Raw genomic sequence first — 17,253 nt, 5'->3', positions numbered from 1 at the left:
ACAATGAAGGAAAGTACCGGACATTCACTCATAGTCTGGACTTAACCAGTATATCCTGGAACCTGAGAGGTGACTGCTGGTTTTTCTCTATTTCAACAAGGCTTTAGTTAGCTGAAGCTAGCAGCTAGCTGGTGCTAACTTGGCCCTGCTGTAGCATTGCTGCGACCAGCGTTTAAATAATGCTGATGCTGAAGTGGGCTGGAACATGCAGCTGTAGCAGGAGTGCTTACCTTGTGACTAGGGAAGCTTGCTCAGAAAAGGAGTTTTTCTCTCACCTTTTTCTAATTCACATAAAAAGTAGGTCACATACTTTGACCTTTTGGCGAGCTACTTTTGACCACCCAAACTGTCTGTATTCAACAACAACAACAAGGAAAATGTTGTGGTCTCCTTTAATGATGAAAATGATGAACAACCCAATGACCCTAGTGTGTCAAAGCTGGCTGTTGATCCAGACGTGGAGGATCCACAGGATGGCATTAATCAAACGCCGTTTCTACAAAACATTTCCGTCAATTTGCCGCAACGCCGTGGCGGCATCAGGGACCCTTAGGTTATTTAGAAGTGGTCAGACTGTGGCGGTAATGTGGTGTAATCGTGTCCTTCTTCTAAAAGATTAGGCAATGGTGGCAGTAAAGGGGTATGGCGGCGGTCTCTGCAATGCCGTAGACTTCTTTTTATCTTGGACATGTCTTGCTTTTTATAGCGATTGAAGCTGCAATCATTAAGTGTTTCTAACAAGCCGCTCCAAAAGGTGTCTGTCCCCATCAGTCGTGCAGTCTTTGGTTACCTGAAAAGGTTGTGTCTGTGGTAAGTGGCTGGACTAAAGACAAGAGTGCATGCCTGTTCACAGACGAAATAGTCCTAAACAAACCAATTTGCTGAAACGAGTTGAGCTTCCAGAGATAGATGGTGACATTGAATTGCTGGACCAATGTTTCCAGAGCACTGGAACCATTAGAAGTAACATACGGCACTGGAAATGGACCTTATGCGATGAGAACCATGCTCGGCTGGACTGTAAACGGACCACTGACAGGAGACGGTGGAAACTAAGACTGTCAGCAGCATGAATTAATGGTGAATACAATTTCTGTGGAGAACCTGGACGAACTCAAGTAGAAGCAATTCAAGACAGAATTTCCAGAATGCAGCCAAGAAGAACAGCTTGGAATGTTTGTGGAAGATCAAACATTCATGGAACTGTTCATCAGTTAAACAAAACTGGTTGATGGACATTATCAGATCAGTTTGCCTTCAAGAACAAAGGAACAAAATAAAGCTGGTGGCGTGTCGTGCTATGCAACTGAAGACAACCTTTAAAAAGGTTCAGCAGTTCTACGCTGATTACGTTGCATTCATGAACAACCTTCTCCTGAAAGGCTTTGCTGAGAAGGTGCCTGAAAATCAACTGAAGCACATGAGCAACAGAATCTGGAATATCCCACATCGTGGTGTTTACCATCCACAAAACATAAACTATGAGTGGTCTTTGATTGTGGTGCCAGTTTCCAAGGAATATCTCTAAATACAAGGACCTGATGCAGAAAGGAACCTGTGGTGATCATGGCTGACATTGAGTCCATGCTTAATCAAGTGAAAGTCCCACCTGGTGATGCAGACCTTTTGAGATTTATTTGGTGGCCAAATGGAGACTTAAAGGAAGATTTCCCTGAAATCAGGATGACTGTGCATCTATTTGGAGCAACGCTAGTGATGGGTACCGAACTCAGTACTTTTTAAGACACCGACACATCATATGAAACGGTGCCTTGTTTTGGTACCCGTGTCGCGCCGGCGCAAGACGTTGTCAGTCACTGTGGGCGAGCTGTAAACAAAGCAGCATGGCAGAGAGGAAGCGTTCTGATGTTGGGTCCATTTCACTGAGTGGGATGGGTAACTGGGTGATGATGAAACCAGCCTCTAAGTGAGGCATCATCATCTTAATCTGCTCCGGTAGGTAAATAAAATGTTTGCGTTAAAGTTAGCTTGATATGTTAGCTTCCGTTCAGCTAATGGTACGTTCGCTTTCTCCTCGGAACTCTGAAATTCCGACTAGAAGAAATCGAATGCGCTCTGAAGTTTGCGGTGGAATGCTGGGTGATGATAAAACCAGCGACAACGATCTGAGTATGAGGCATCTTAATCTGCTCCAGCAGCTAAATTAACTGTTTAAGATAACGTTAGCTAGCTAGTTTAGCTTTTGTTAGCTAATGGTGCGTTCGCTTTCTCCTCAGATATTCCAACTTCTGAGTAGGAAAAATTAACAGTTTGAAAATGAACAGAAAAAGGAATGAAGATACTCAGTAAATGTAGTTCACAGCAGAGATGTTTGCTTCAATATAATTAGCAGTTTAAAAAACTACAAGAACCCACCATCACATAGTTTATAAAACTACAAGAACCCACCATCACATAGTTTATAAAACTACAAGGACCCACCATCACACAGTTTATAAAACTACAAGAACCCACTGTCACACAGTTTATTAAACTACAAGAACCCACTGTCACACAGTTTATAAAACTACAAGAACCCACTGTCACACAGTTTATAAAACTGCAACGACCAACCCTCACACAGTTTATGAAACTACAAGGACCCACTATCACACAGTTTATAAAACTGCAAGGACCCACCATCACACAGTTTATAAAACTACAAGAACCCACTGTCACACAGTTTATAAAACTACAAGAACCCACTGTTACACAGTTTTCAAAACTACAACAAACAACCATCACACAGTTTATAAAACTACAAGGACCCACTGTCACACAGTTTATAAAACTACAAGAACCCACTGTCACACAGTTTATAAAACTGCAAGGACCCACCATCACACAGTTTATGAAACTACAAGGACCCACCATCACACAGTTTATAAAACTACAGCGACCCACCATCACACAGTTTATAAAACTACAATGGTCCACTGTCACACAGTTTATAAAGCTACAAGGACCAACATCACACAGTTTATAAAACTACAAGGACCAACATCACACAGTTTATAAAACTACAATGACCCACCATCACACAGTTTATAAAACTACAAGGACCCAACATCACAGTTTATAAAACTACAAGGGCCCACCATCACACAGTTTATAAAACTACAGGGACCCACCATCACACAATTTATAAAACTACAATGACCCACTGTCACACAAATTATAAAGCTACAAGGACCACCATCACACAATTTATAAAACTACAATGACCCACTGTCACACAAATTATAAAGCTACAAGGACCCAACATCAAACAGTTTATAAAACTACAAGGACCAACCATCACACAGTTTATAAAACTATAAGTACATAACATTAAACAGTTTATAAAACTACAAGGACCCATCATCACACAGTTTATAAAACTACAAGGACCCACCATAACACAGTTTATAAAACTACAAGGACCCACTGTCACACAGTTTATAAAACTACAAGAACCCACTGTCACACAGTTTATAAAACTACAAGAACCCACTGTCACACAGTTTATAAAACTACAAGAACCCACTGTCACATAGTTTATAAAACTACAAGAACCCACCATCACACAGTTTATAAAACTACAAGGACCCAACATCACACAGTTTATAAAACTACAAGGACCCACCATCACACAGTTTATAAAACTACAAGAACCCACTGTCACACAGTTTATAAAACTACAAGGACCCACTGTCACACAGTTTATAAAACTACAAGAACCCACTGTCACACAGTTTATAAAACTACAAGAACCTACTGTCACACAGTTTATAAAACTACAAGGACCCACTGTCACACAGTTTATAAAACTACAAGAACCCACTGTCACACAGTTTATAAAACTACAAGAACCCACTGTCACACAGTTTATAAAACTACAAGGACCCACCATCACACAGATTATGAAACTACAAGGACCCACCATCACACAGTTTATAAAACTACAAGGACCCACCATCACACAGTTTATAAAACTACAATGACCCACTGTCACACAGTTTATAAAACTACAAGGACCAACATCACACAGTTTATAAAACTACAAGGACTCACCATCACACAGTTTATTAAACTACAATGACCCACCATCACACAGTTTATGAAAATACAAGGACCCACCATCACACAGTTTATAAAACTACAACAAACAACCATCACACAGTTTATAAAACTACAAGGACCCAACATCACACAGTTTATAAAACTACAAGAACCCACTGTCACACAGTTTATAAAACTACAACAAACAACCATCACACAGTTTATAAAACTACAAGGACCCACTGTCACACAGTTTATAAAACTACAAGAACCCACTGTCACACAGTTTATAAAACTACAACAAACAACCATCACACTGTTTATAAAACTACAAGGACCCACTGTCACACAGTTTATAAAACTACAAGAATCCACTGTCACACAGTTTATAAAACTACAACAAACAACCATCACATAGTTTATAAAACTACAAGGACCCACTATCACACAGTTTATAAAACTACATAAACCCACCATCACACAGTTTATAAAACTACAAGGACCCAACATCACACAGTTTATAAAACTACAAGGACCCACCATCACACAGTTTATAAAACTACAAGAACCCACTGTCACACAGTTTATAAAACTACAAGGACCCACCATCACACCGTTTAAAAAACTACAAGGACCACCATCACACAGTTTATAAAACTACAAGAACCCACTGTCACACAGTTTATAAAACTACAAGGACCCACCATCACACAGTTTATAAAACTACAAGGACCCACCATCACACAGTTTATAAAACTACAATGACCCACTGTCACACAGTTTATAAAACTACAAGGACCAACATCACACAGTTTATAAAACTACAAGGACTCACCATCACACAGTTTATTAAACTACAATGACCCACCATCACACAGTTTATGAAAATACAAGGACCCACCATCACACAGTTTATAAAACTACAACAAACAACCATCACACAGTTTATAAAACTACAAGGACCCAACATCACACAGTTTATAAAACTACAAGAACCCACTGTCACACAGTTTATAAAACTACAACAAACAACCATCACACAGTTTATAAAACTACAAGGACTCACTGTCACACAGTTTATAAAACTGCAAGAACCCACTGTCACACAGTTTATAAAACTACAACAAACAACCATCACACTGTTTATAAAACTACAAGGACCCACTGTCACACAGTTTATAAAACTACAAGAATCCACTGTCACACAGTTTATAAAACTACAACAAACAACCATCACATAGTTTATAAAACTACAAGGACCCACTATCACACAGTTTATAAAACTACAAGAACCCACCATCACACAGTTTATAAAACTACAAGGACCCAACATCACACAGTTTATAAAACTACAAGGGCCCACCATCACACAGTTTATAAAACTACAAGAACCCACTGTCACACAGTTTATAAAACTACAAGGACCCACCATCACACCGTTTAAAAAACTACAAGGACCACCATCACACAGTTTATAAAACTACAAGAACCCACTGTCACACAGTTTATAAAACTACAAGGACCCACCATCACACAGTTTATGAAACTACAAGGACCCACCATCACACAGTTTATAAAACTACAAGGACCCACCATCACACAGTTTTTAAAACTACAATAACCCACTGTCACACCGTTTATAAAACTACAAGGACCCACCATCACACAGTTTATAAAACTACAAGGACCCACCATCACACAGTTTATTAAACTACAATGACCAACATCACACAGTTTATTAAACTACAAGGACCCACCATCACACAGTTTGTCCAGAGGAGAAAGGAGAGGAACAGGAGTCCATGGAGCTGGTTTAGTTAGTGAAACACCTAAATATTAAAAAACAAATTATTGTACAGTATCAAAGTTTGTTTTAGTTTCATCTGTAGTTTATAACACATGGTCTCCTCATCAGAGTTATTCCAGAGGGATTAGAAGAGGATTAGGAGTACATGGAGCTGGGTTTGCTTTTGCTTCATTTAGAAACTGTCGTTATAAGTTTTCATGTTGAAGAATTTTATACAACACTACGATGATAAATACAGACAGTTGTATGTTATTTACCATGATGTTTATCAACTATGATTATATATTGGGAAAATAATAAATTTTTAATTATAAAACAATATAAATAATTATTAAACACGCAAAAGTATCAGAAATTGGTACCGTTAAGTACCGGTATCGATTCGTAGGTACCAGGAATTCCCATCCCCTAGTTGTGCCAACTTCGCTCTTAGATGACGATCATCTGAGTAGAGAAGCTATGGATGAAGTGTTGCACTGTTTTTACGAGGATGACTGCTTGGCTTCAGGTGGAAAGCTGTCTCTTTTTATCATGAGCTTGTTGTCATCTGTGCCAAAGGAGGTTTCCAACTGAAGACCATCAGTTCACCTGCCACAACCAGGTGCTCCACGTAAGATTCCTGTCCGAGGAGTCCAGAGAATACCCAAGGAAGATCTCCAAGAGTGAAGAACCACAGGAAGAACTTCAGGAAGACCTTGCATCAGCAGGTACTGTAGTTCCAAAGAGAACTAGAAGCAATGCACTGAAAGGCCCGATTTAAGTTTGTGAAACAGCATTGGGAGAATCCTGTGGGTTACTGGGAGACGATAGTACGGTCAGATGAAACCATTCTACACATTGTGTTTGGCGAAGAAGTGGCACTGCTCACCCCCCAAGAACACCATACTAATGGTTTGGAGGTGGAATCAGCATGGGCTTCTGGCACACGTGTTATTAGTCGTAGGGACATTCTGGATAAAAGTGTGTTTGTGCGGGGGACATGAAGTAACCTCGTTTCAATTCTGTGTTTGTCTTTCACATATTAGTCTTCACAAAGAAAAACCAAAACGAACTGAGATGATGACTCAGTTAGGTTATCACTGATGGTCTTAGGACGCTGCTGCATGCTGCGTGTTCCTGTACCTTTTCTGCTGAGGACCTCCACCACTGCAGGGGGGAAGAAGCCCACTCGATCTGTGCCTTGCTGTGGGTCACGGATGCGGCCTTTCCACTGTCCATGGGCGTGCTGCTCCAGGACCTAATGCAAACAGATCCTGTTAGATGTGTGTGTCTCAGCTAAAAGACTGATAACAGGCACAACGTGTAAAACAGCCCTGTAATCTGATTACAACAATAACTACCAGCAGAGTAGCAGCTGATCAGTCAAGAGCTCAAGAACAGTACTCAGGAGCTTCAGAGTCTGACGTGTGTGACTCTAACCCTAACCCTCCATAGACATTCAGACCACTGGAGTGCCTCAGGACATGACACTGGCTCAGATCCATCCACTTAAACACGGTCTTTAACGTAGCACAGCTGATTTCTGAGCAGCAGCAGCAGGAAGATGGTGGGTGATAATACTTTAGGAAGGTTACCAAGACAAGATCTCCAGCCTGCATGCTGAGAGCAGTAGGGTCATGGAGGTTCCAGTAGTTCTTCAGCGCTCTAACCTGGACAGAACCTGATGCTTCTGCAAACAAAAGGAGTAAAAAGGAACAGCGTGGCAGTAAGGCAGCCGCAGCATTTCCCCGTCATCAGTCTTCATGAATGATCCAAACCTCTGAGCAGCTCTTTGATCTCCCTGCTAGCTGTGGTGGTGGTGAACTGGTTTACAATATCCAGAGCTGTTTGGTTGAACGTGTTACGCATGTTCACATTGATCCCCACCTGGTACACACACACACACATACACACACACACACACGCACACGCACAATGTGACAGTATCAGCATTGAGAAACATTAAAACTGAGTCCTTGTAACCTTCTCTCGTCAGTAGGACACAAACATCTGGTCCTTACATCGAGCAGCAGCTGCACTACTTCGGTCTTCCCATAGAGGGCGGCTTCGTGGAGGGCTGTCCCTTCTTTAGTGGCTTTGTTGATGTCGACCCCAGCCTTCAGCAGCAATCTGGGAAGGGGAACCAGAAACAACAGTGTTAAACCACAGGTACAAATCAGAGAGACCCCCCTCATCCACCCCAGGTTTTCTTCTACATGGAAGTGATCGTGGTGCACAGCCACAGCTAAATAACAGCGGCCACACCTTCAGAATGACTTTTTTTAATGTTTTCTTATGTTATAGCTATCTATCTATCTATCTATCTATCTATCTATCTATCTATCTATCTATCTATCTATCTATCTATCTATCTATCTATCTATCTATATATCATCTATCTATCTATCTATCTATCTATCTATCTATCTATCTATCTATCTATCATCTATCTATCTATCTATCTATCATCTATCTATCTATCTATCTATCATCTATCTATCTATCTATCTATCATCTATCTATCTATCTATCTATCTATCTATCTATCTATCTATCTATCTATCATCTATCTATCTATCTATCTATCATCTATCTATCTATCTATCTATCATCTATCTATCTATCTATCTATCATCTATCTATCTATCTATCTATCTATCTATCTATCTATCTATCTATCTATCATCTATCTGTCTATCTATCTATCTATCTATCTATCTATCTATCTATCTATCTATCTATCTATCATCTATCTATCTATCTATCTATCTATCATCTATCTATCTATCTATCTATCTATCATCTATCTGTCTATCTATCTATCTATCTATCTATCTATCTATCTATCTATCTATCTATCTATCTATCTATCTATCTATCTATCTATCTATCTATCTATCTATCTATCTATCTATCATCTATCTATCTATCTATCTATCTATCATCTATCTATCTATCTATCTATCTATCTATCTATCTATCTATCTATCTATCTATCTATCTATCTATCTATCTATCTATCTATCTATCTATCTATCATCTATCTGTCTGTCTATCTATCTATCTATCTATCTATCTATCTATCTATCTATCTATCTATCTATCATCTATCTATCTATCTATCTATCTATCTATCTATCTATCTATCTATCTATCATCTATCTATCTATCTATCTATCTATCATCTATCTATCTATCTATCTATCTATCTATCTATCATCTATCTGTCTATCTATCTATCTATCTATCTATCTATCTATCTATCTATCTATCATCTATCTATCTATCTATCTATCTATCTATCTATCTATCTATCTATCTATCTATCTATCTATCTATCTATCTATCTATCTATCTATCTATCTATCTATCTATCATCTATCTATCTATCTATCTATCTATCATCTATCTATCTATCTATCTATCTATCTATCTATCTATCTATCTATCTATCATCTATCTATCATCTATCTATCATCTATCTGTCTGTCTATCTATCTATCTATCTATCTATCTATCTATCTATCTATCTATCTATCTATCTATCTATCTATCTATCTATCATCTATCTATCTATCTATCTATCTATCTATCTATCTATCTATCTATCTATCTATCTATCTATCTATCTATCTATCTATCTATCTATCTATCTATCTATCATCCATCTATCTATCTATCTATCTATCATCTATCTATCTATCTATCTATCTATCTATCTATCTATCTATCTATCTATCTATCTATCTATCTATCTATCTATCTATCTATCTATCTATCTATCTATCTATCTATCATCTATCTATCTATCTATCTATCTATCGATCGATCTATCTATCATCTATCTAACTATCTATCTATCTATCTATCTATCTATCTATCTATCTATATATATATAGAGAGAGAGAGATAGAGAGAGAGAGAGAGAGAGAGAGAGAGAGAGAGAGAGAGAGAGAGAGAGAGAGAGAGAGAGACTATATTTGTGCATTTATACTAAGCATAATCAGGGTTTGAGATGATCATAAATAAAATAAAACGCTAAAACCGAAGGTATGGCTTTTACCAAGGCCCACCCATTCTAAGTTAGTTGACTTACTTTTAAATTTGAAAACTGTCCCTGAAGTAGCTGCCGGCTTCTGATCCACTGTCCTTTTGAAAATACCGCGGTGTATTCTGGGTAATTTTTGACCAAGGCTAGGCTACATGACACCTCCCGTGCATCCTTGCTCTGCTAGCTAAACGGCTAACAAACGGAGAACACATGCGTCGGTAGAACATGAACATTAGAACACGCCTTTGCGGCACCCGATGATGTATCTCCTAGGCAACCGGGGCGTGGCCAAGACATCAAGCCGAGGTTCCTTGGCATGGAAAAGCACCCTGGATGTTTTCTCTAGACATCTATAAATCTATTTAACATTTCAGATGAGCAGCAGACTGAAGTTAACTTCTGATAATGGTTTAAAAACATCAGTTGTAGGTAGTAAATATGGCAGATTTTTGGTGTTTCGCCAGGTTGTGACGCTGATACAGCAGCGACCATCATCTCTGTTGCTGCTGATCACAGCTGCTCTCTGAGGGACAGAAAATCAGTCAGCTTTGTGCTGATTTTTTAGATTTAATATTATTTTGATGGAAACTTTTGGGGTTTTTAACAGCTTCCACATCATGTTACTATAGTCACATTTTATTTAGACATTATATTTATAGATGGTCTTTTCTCTTTATTGTTAAAGGTTCCAGACGTGCTGTCGTACTTTTCCTTTTCCGACATTACTTATTTAAAGACCAAGTTCACTGGTGCATTCCAACACGTCTGCGTTGGTCTCTAGTATACAGGAATGTCTTGAGAGTTCATCTCTGTGGGGAACAGCTCTGGTGCTCCTGTTTCAGCAACAAGGAGAAAATGGCAGCATGTGGAGTTGTACCATCTACTGATATGCCTCTGATCAGCTGGCTTTACATTTAACATGCTCATGCTGGAGGCCCATCCTGCAGGTTGCAAAACAGCAGGAGACAGCCATTTTCCTTATGACCCCCCCCCCCCCCACACACACACACACACACACATTACTCTCTGAAAATTTACTGTTTATTTTACTGTCTCCTGTCGTGTCTTCATGGGTGCTGTACCCTGCGCCCAAAGGCCCTCCTATTCTTTCTATTGGGGGGGTTCCAGCATGCATGCACCAGTTATCGTAGGTCTATGGTGAGATTGCTGCACCCAAAAAGTAACAGGAAATACGTCACAAGACCATTCGGTTGTGTTAAAAATGTAAATAACATCTTTAACCTACATGCCCAAGTGCAGATTCTACACAGCACCTGTAATCTGTGTGATGTAGAGATTGTTTAGTCATGTTTGAATATTTTGTGGTTCCTATCTTCTTCTTCCTGTGAGACTAGCGGGGCAATGCCCTAGCGGCCCCTAAGGGCGAGCATCCACTTACCATTCCCTCATCCAGACAGATAGACAGAGACAGTGGCGTAGCAAGTTTGAGCTGGGCCCCGGTGCACGTGTCACACTAAGTTTTCATTAGCCTGTTTTACAAGACACACCATGCCGGCGTAATATTACCGCAGTGGTATGTCTAAAAACGCGCCATGCCGGCATGGCGTTGTGCGAATTTTGCGGCATTCGTTCCGCCTCGCTTGGTAGTAATGTTGGGGTAATGGTCTGTCGTATGCGCCCTGGCGCAACAGAGGCAGATGTCATGATGACGTGGGGAGTTATTGCTGAGCTCTGGCTGGCAAATTTACTGAAAATGAAAGTAAACACGGGCAATAAGGTTTGCTTTTTGAACTAAATCAGCTGACGTGGCAAACTGGAGCGCCGCAGCGCTCCACGAGCCTCTCTGTTAGAGCTGAAGCTCAGATCACCAGAGACCGCACAGGGACCGATGGGGACAGACACCTTTAGGAGCTGCTTGTTAAAAAAACTGAACGATCACGGCTTCAATCGCAATAAAAAGCAAGTTATGTCCAAGATAAACGAAAGTCTGCGGCGGTGCAGAGACCGCCCCATACCCCCTTTATGCCGCCATCACCTAATCTTTCATAAAATTGCCACGATTGCGCCACATTACCGCCACGGTCTGATCTTATAAACAACCTTTATCTTCCCCAGGGAGCCGCGGCAAATCCGGTTTTGAAAACGCTCTGGTGCTGTAAAAACAGCTCGTGTGTTTAGGACAGGGGTATTTGGGTATCCAGCAGGTTTTAGTTTAACCTGCTTCAACACACCGGATTTCAATCAGCAGGTGACTTTCAGGCTTCTGCAGAGCTGAGGAGCTGCTGCAGGTGATTCAACCACTGAACCTAGAGTGTTGGAGCAGAGAAACCACCAAAACATGCTGGATACCGGCCCTCCAAACCCAGAAATGAACAATCCTGGTTTAGGGGATTATACTGAGCTTGCTCAGTGGAGGACAAACCAGAACCAGAGCCGGGTTGGGTCAGGTGGGGTGGGTGAAGGACCGCACCAGGGATGCTAGCATTACAAACACTGTAACAGCAGCTACTCTGATGTTCTCTCACTAAATAGAATATTTACTAAGAAATCACAATGTAACCATGTGTGTGTGTGTGTGTGTGTGTGTGTGTGATTTGGCGTTTGATAAATAAACTTGAACTGAAATGATGTCTATGCTGGGACCATAAACCAACAGTCAGTGGACCAGAACTAGAACCGGTTCAGGAGGAATCAGGAGCAAAACTAGTTAAAACACAAGAACTATCATTTCCCTCACTTGATGATGTCTTTGTGTCCATTTCTGGCTGCCAGATGGAGGGGGGTGGTCGAGTCCTGGCTGTCCTTCCTCCCTCCTTCTAACAGCCCCGTCACCATGTTACTGTTCAGCAGCAGCTCACACACCTACAAATGAAAACAATCAGGGGTTAAAAAAATGGCACTGTAGAATAAAACTGTCCACACACACACACATTAGGGATGCTTGATATGGCTTACATACAGTACACGATATTGTCTGACTCTTAATTTCTGATCCCAATATATGCTCCCCCTCCCAAAGAAAACACTACATCATTCTAGGATGCTAACATTACATTGCTCCAGTCATGGATGCTTAAACTGTAAAATTTCTGTGCAAAACGACAACTAGCTTAAGTTAAGTTAGTAAGAGGAACAAGTGTGACGTTTCATTTGTCTCCAACAGCAGCTCAATGACATTGTCCCCGAGATAATCCTGACAAACCCTCTGTGACACCTTCAGGCTAACGACATTTATTAGGTTCATGATGAAGGGAAGGGTTAGGGTTAGTCATAACCCCCCCCCCACACACACACACACACACACACACGCGCACACACACACACACACACACACACACACTCACACACGCACACACACACACTAAATAATACAAACACTTTCCTTTTAACATAATTCTGATACAGAACCAAAATCCCACTCTTGTAACAACATTCATGAACTAAAAACGTTAGTGGGATGAGAGCTGAAATGTCCGTCAGGACCTGTTGCATATCGGGCTGTCATCAAATACACAGCGCCTGGATCTCTGGGACTTGGAGCTCCCCCCGTCTCCTACACATCTTTGGGGGGCAGATCTGTGGCCCCTCACACTCTCTATTGGACGCTCCTATAGAGAAACCTTACATAAACAAGCGCGTGTACACACATGTCTTAAGGCTGTGGATGGCACTAAATGCACTGTGATTTATTATCGTGTGATTGTTCAGTAAAACAATGTTGATTTTATATTTCCTCATTGAGTTGATGCAGTGATAGCTTGCTCCTGTTGTATTGTTGTGTGTCCCTTTCTGCAGGTCTAGAAGCAGACTCTTGCTCATCATTGATTGTTTATTTTTTCTGTCAGCGGCTCTTGCAGAGACTCTCATGTCTATCAGGTCTGACACACTGGCGCTGAAGAGGGACCTGTCCTCAGGGATTGCAGCCGTAGACATAGGCAGACTAGACGGGAGTGAAAAGCACGGTAACAGAAATGGAGTGGTTTCGTTCCACATGTACAGATGTTCATCTCCGAGCTAAAATGGATGCCATGTCAAAGGAGATGGCTGTGTTGGAATCCAAATACGGATATGCAACATGGTCATCTCCAACTTCTCTGACCAAACCGCCAAAATAGCCCAGGCTCATGCAGCTTTTAACAACATTCGGGGCCAACTGCAGAGCATGGAAGGAGCTTGGTTTGGTATCTTTCATCCAGCTAAGCTTTGCGTCATGGACCAAGGGGTGCAACGAGATTCCATCTCATCAAAGGATTGTAAAACCAAATTCCAAAATTTGACGACACAAATTCGCGATGTAGATCGACTAATCCCACTCCTGATTTACATGAAAGACGACTTGATTTACAGACTGAATTTGATTTACCCTCTGCTGTGGATGATGAACGACTGCTACTTCGTAGTACGAGCAACGCATCATGAGCATGGGTATAAACCGAGTAGACTCACCAATCAAAATGTCAGACTTCCTCTCAATTGATATCCCAGCTTAAAAACACAGAAGGCAATTTGATCGCTAATCCTAAAGAGGTGAATGAGGTGTTTAAAAAATATTATTCCACTTGGTATACTTCTGAATCTGCTGCTAATCTCCCCGAAGTGGATTAGCTTTTGGACACTTAGGATGTCAACTGTTGATCCTGTTGTAGCAGAGCAGTTAGATGAGCCACTTAGATGAACTTATACGTGCAATTAAGACCACGCATAAAGGTAAAAGACCGGGCCCGGAAGGCTTTTCTGCTCTGTTTTTCAAAACACTTAAAGACAAGCTGGCTCTATTGCTTTTATCAGTGTACAGCAAATCATCTGAACGTGGTCTATTGCCCCTACACTATCTCAAGCATGTATCATGGTTCTTCTGGAGAAGGACAAAGGCCCGACATCTTGTACTTCATATAGGCCCATTTTACTTCTCAATGTAGGTGTTAAAATTTTAGCTCAAATTTTAGCAACTCATATTGAAAATGAACAAATGTTTTCCAATAAATCCATTACGTCTTGCAATTAAACAATCTGATATCCCTTTGAAGCTTAGCCCCTCTGGATTCAAGTATTTAGGAGTCAATGTGACTCATACTTTATCCTCTTTATATACTTCTAACTTCTCACCTCTGATCAGCCAGCTCAAATCTGACTTCCAAAGTTGGAATTCATTACTTCTGTCTCTAAGTGGCCCAATAGACACTTATGTTGTGTAATGTCTGAAGTCTGTTGCATTTCTGTCTGAGGTGTTTTTTGCAGAGCAAAGCTGCCCTCTCTGTGGAGGGTAACTCTGAAGTGCCTTTTTTCCCTCCCCTGACTCTATCCTCATATAAACCCTCTTGATCTATTAAGGTAGCGCGACTCGGGTTGTGAATGACCACAGTCACCAATTCTTGTCATGTGTCTATGTATGTATGTCTGATATCAGAGTTGTGTGTACTGAAACTCTAATTATCCTCTGGGATTAATGAAGTATCTTTGAATTGAATTTGAATTTAATTGAATAGACGCGGTCAAGATGAATGTCCAGCCCTGGTTGCTGTTTTGGGTTGTGGGTGGGTGTTTCTGCCTGAAACGTGTTTCAGACAATTAGATCAGCTGGTTCTGCCATTTGTGTTGGGAGGGAATCATCCCAGAGTGAGGAAATCATTATTATTTAGATTGAAATTTGATGGTGGGCTTGCTTTGCCTACCTTTCTACTTTATTACTGGTCTGCTCATTTTCATGGATGAACATATTGGCTAGATTCCTGCGAGCTGTTGTAGTGTAAGTTAGAGCACTTCCACCTGCTAAGAGGCGTGTTCTCTGTTATTGTTCAAGCTGACTCGCTTCACAACTAATCCCGTGGTACAAGCTAGTCTTAGGATTTTGTCACAATACAGGAATCATTTTAAATATACTTCCCCATCCGTACACATGCCCATCACTCTAAACCATTTATTTCCTCCTGGTCTGGTCTCACTGATGGTACATATGTCCAATGGAGATGTCATGGAATTGCCACCTTTGAGGACCTCTATAGGAATGGTGCTTCTTGGAACTTTTCACGCCTCTCTTCTAAAGCAAATCTTCCAGCCTGTTCTGTTTTTTTCATGTTCGACATTCCTTCCTCAAATTGTTATCTCTCACATCCGATAAAAAATAGATTAGATGCCTGATGTATAACAAATTTACGGTCTCGGATGCGGATTTGGTCGAAGTTAGAAGAGCTTGGGAACAAAAGTTAGGTGTAATGTGTTCGGATCATTGACAGGAAACCACGGTGTTTAACATCCGTTATAGTGCATCATGTGCTAGCTCACAACTTATTTAATTCAAGGTTGTATAAGGAGCTCACTATTCGAAACCTCACCTGTCTAAGATCTATCTACAGTACAGGCCAAAAGCTTGGACACACCTTCTCATTCAATGTGTTGACTTTATGTTCATGACCATTTACATTGGGAGATTCTCACTGAAGGCATCAAAACTATGACTGAACACATGAGGAGTTATGGACTTAACCCAAGAAGGTGAAATAACTAAAAACATGTTTTGTTTTCTATTTTCTTCTAAAAGCCACCCTTTGCTCTGATCACTGCTTTACACTCTTGGCATTCTCCTGATGAGCTTCTAGAGGTAGTCACCTGAGATGGTTTTCCAACAGTTTTGAAGGAGTTTCCAGAGGTGTTAGCACTTGTGGACCATTACAAGTCACAAAAGCTTCATTTCCACTGACCTTTTTGGCATGGAACAAGGAGGGTCGGCTTGCAAATTTTTCTGTCCCCATTGTAAGACCGGTCCAGAGAATCTACCCGGATCATGCCAGTCACAGTACTTTTTGTCCCTCTTCTGTTGTAGGTCCAGAATTGTCTAGATCGGTATGGTTAGGGTGAAGCAACAACACAGTCCACTAATTGGAGGACAGACAGTGTTGACACAGTGCCAATAGTAATCTGATTACTGACTACTGATTACTCCTTCCAAAAGTAACTTAGTTATTTTACTGATTCAAATAATTTAAAAGGTAACTAAGTTAGATTATGAGTTACTTTGTTAGTTACTTTCAGCATCTACCAAAAACACTCTCCGCTGCCTCAACATAAAAACTACATCTGGTTTTGCCAACACTCACGTTACTGCAAATGCTTTTTAACAGTGATGTCAACAACGTGTCTTCTTCCATTTAAAGTTGAACTTTAACCCTGTCGCCTGACATGATGCAGGTTTTATAAAAATAAAATAAAAACAGTCTTTCTTGACCTCACTTAAAACAAATAGTATTCATAAAAAATAAAACACACAGAGCCAGCACAGAGTGTACAACCAACCTTAATATTTTCATCTTTAGCTGATACAAACTCTGAACAGTGACTACATTTCCAGCTAGAAAACACACCTCTCTCTCCTCCCGCCATTGTTGATCACGCTGTAGTCCAGGGGTCTGCAACCTTT

At 40.5% G+C, this 17,253-nt stretch overlaps 1 protein-coding gene across 1 annotated transcript in view; it reads right to left on the bottom strand.

Annotated features, from left to right (window-relative positions):
- Positions 1-17,253, bottom strand: part of LOC107376744 (caskin-2) — a 175,390-nt gene that overhangs the window by 82,869 nt on the left and 75,268 nt on the right. Inside the window, exons 7-11 of the mRNA XM_070545349.1 lie at positions 12,577-12,701; positions 7,849-7,957; positions 7,606-7,714; positions 7,423-7,517; positions 6,971-7,085 (exon numbers count right to left, since the gene is read on the bottom strand). Of these exons, the coding sequence (XP_070401450.1) occupies positions 6,971-7,085; positions 7,423-7,517; positions 7,606-7,714; positions 7,849-7,957; positions 12,577-12,701 (553 nt within the window). The remainder of the gene's footprint in view (positions 1-6,970; positions 7,086-7,422; positions 7,518-7,605; positions 7,715-7,848; positions 7,958-12,576; positions 12,702-17,253) is intronic.

This window comes from Nothobranchius furzeri, chromosome 16 (genome assembly GCF_043380555.1).
Source record: "Nothobranchius furzeri strain GRZ-AD chromosome 16, NfurGRZ-RIMD1, whole genome shotgun sequence".
Classification (NCBI taxonomy): Eukaryota; Metazoa; Chordata; class Actinopteri; order Cyprinodontiformes; family Nothobranchiidae; genus Nothobranchius; species Nothobranchius furzeri.
The sequence above is the reverse complement of the archived record's forward strand: the minus strand, read 5'-3'. Positions and strand labels throughout refer to the sequence as shown.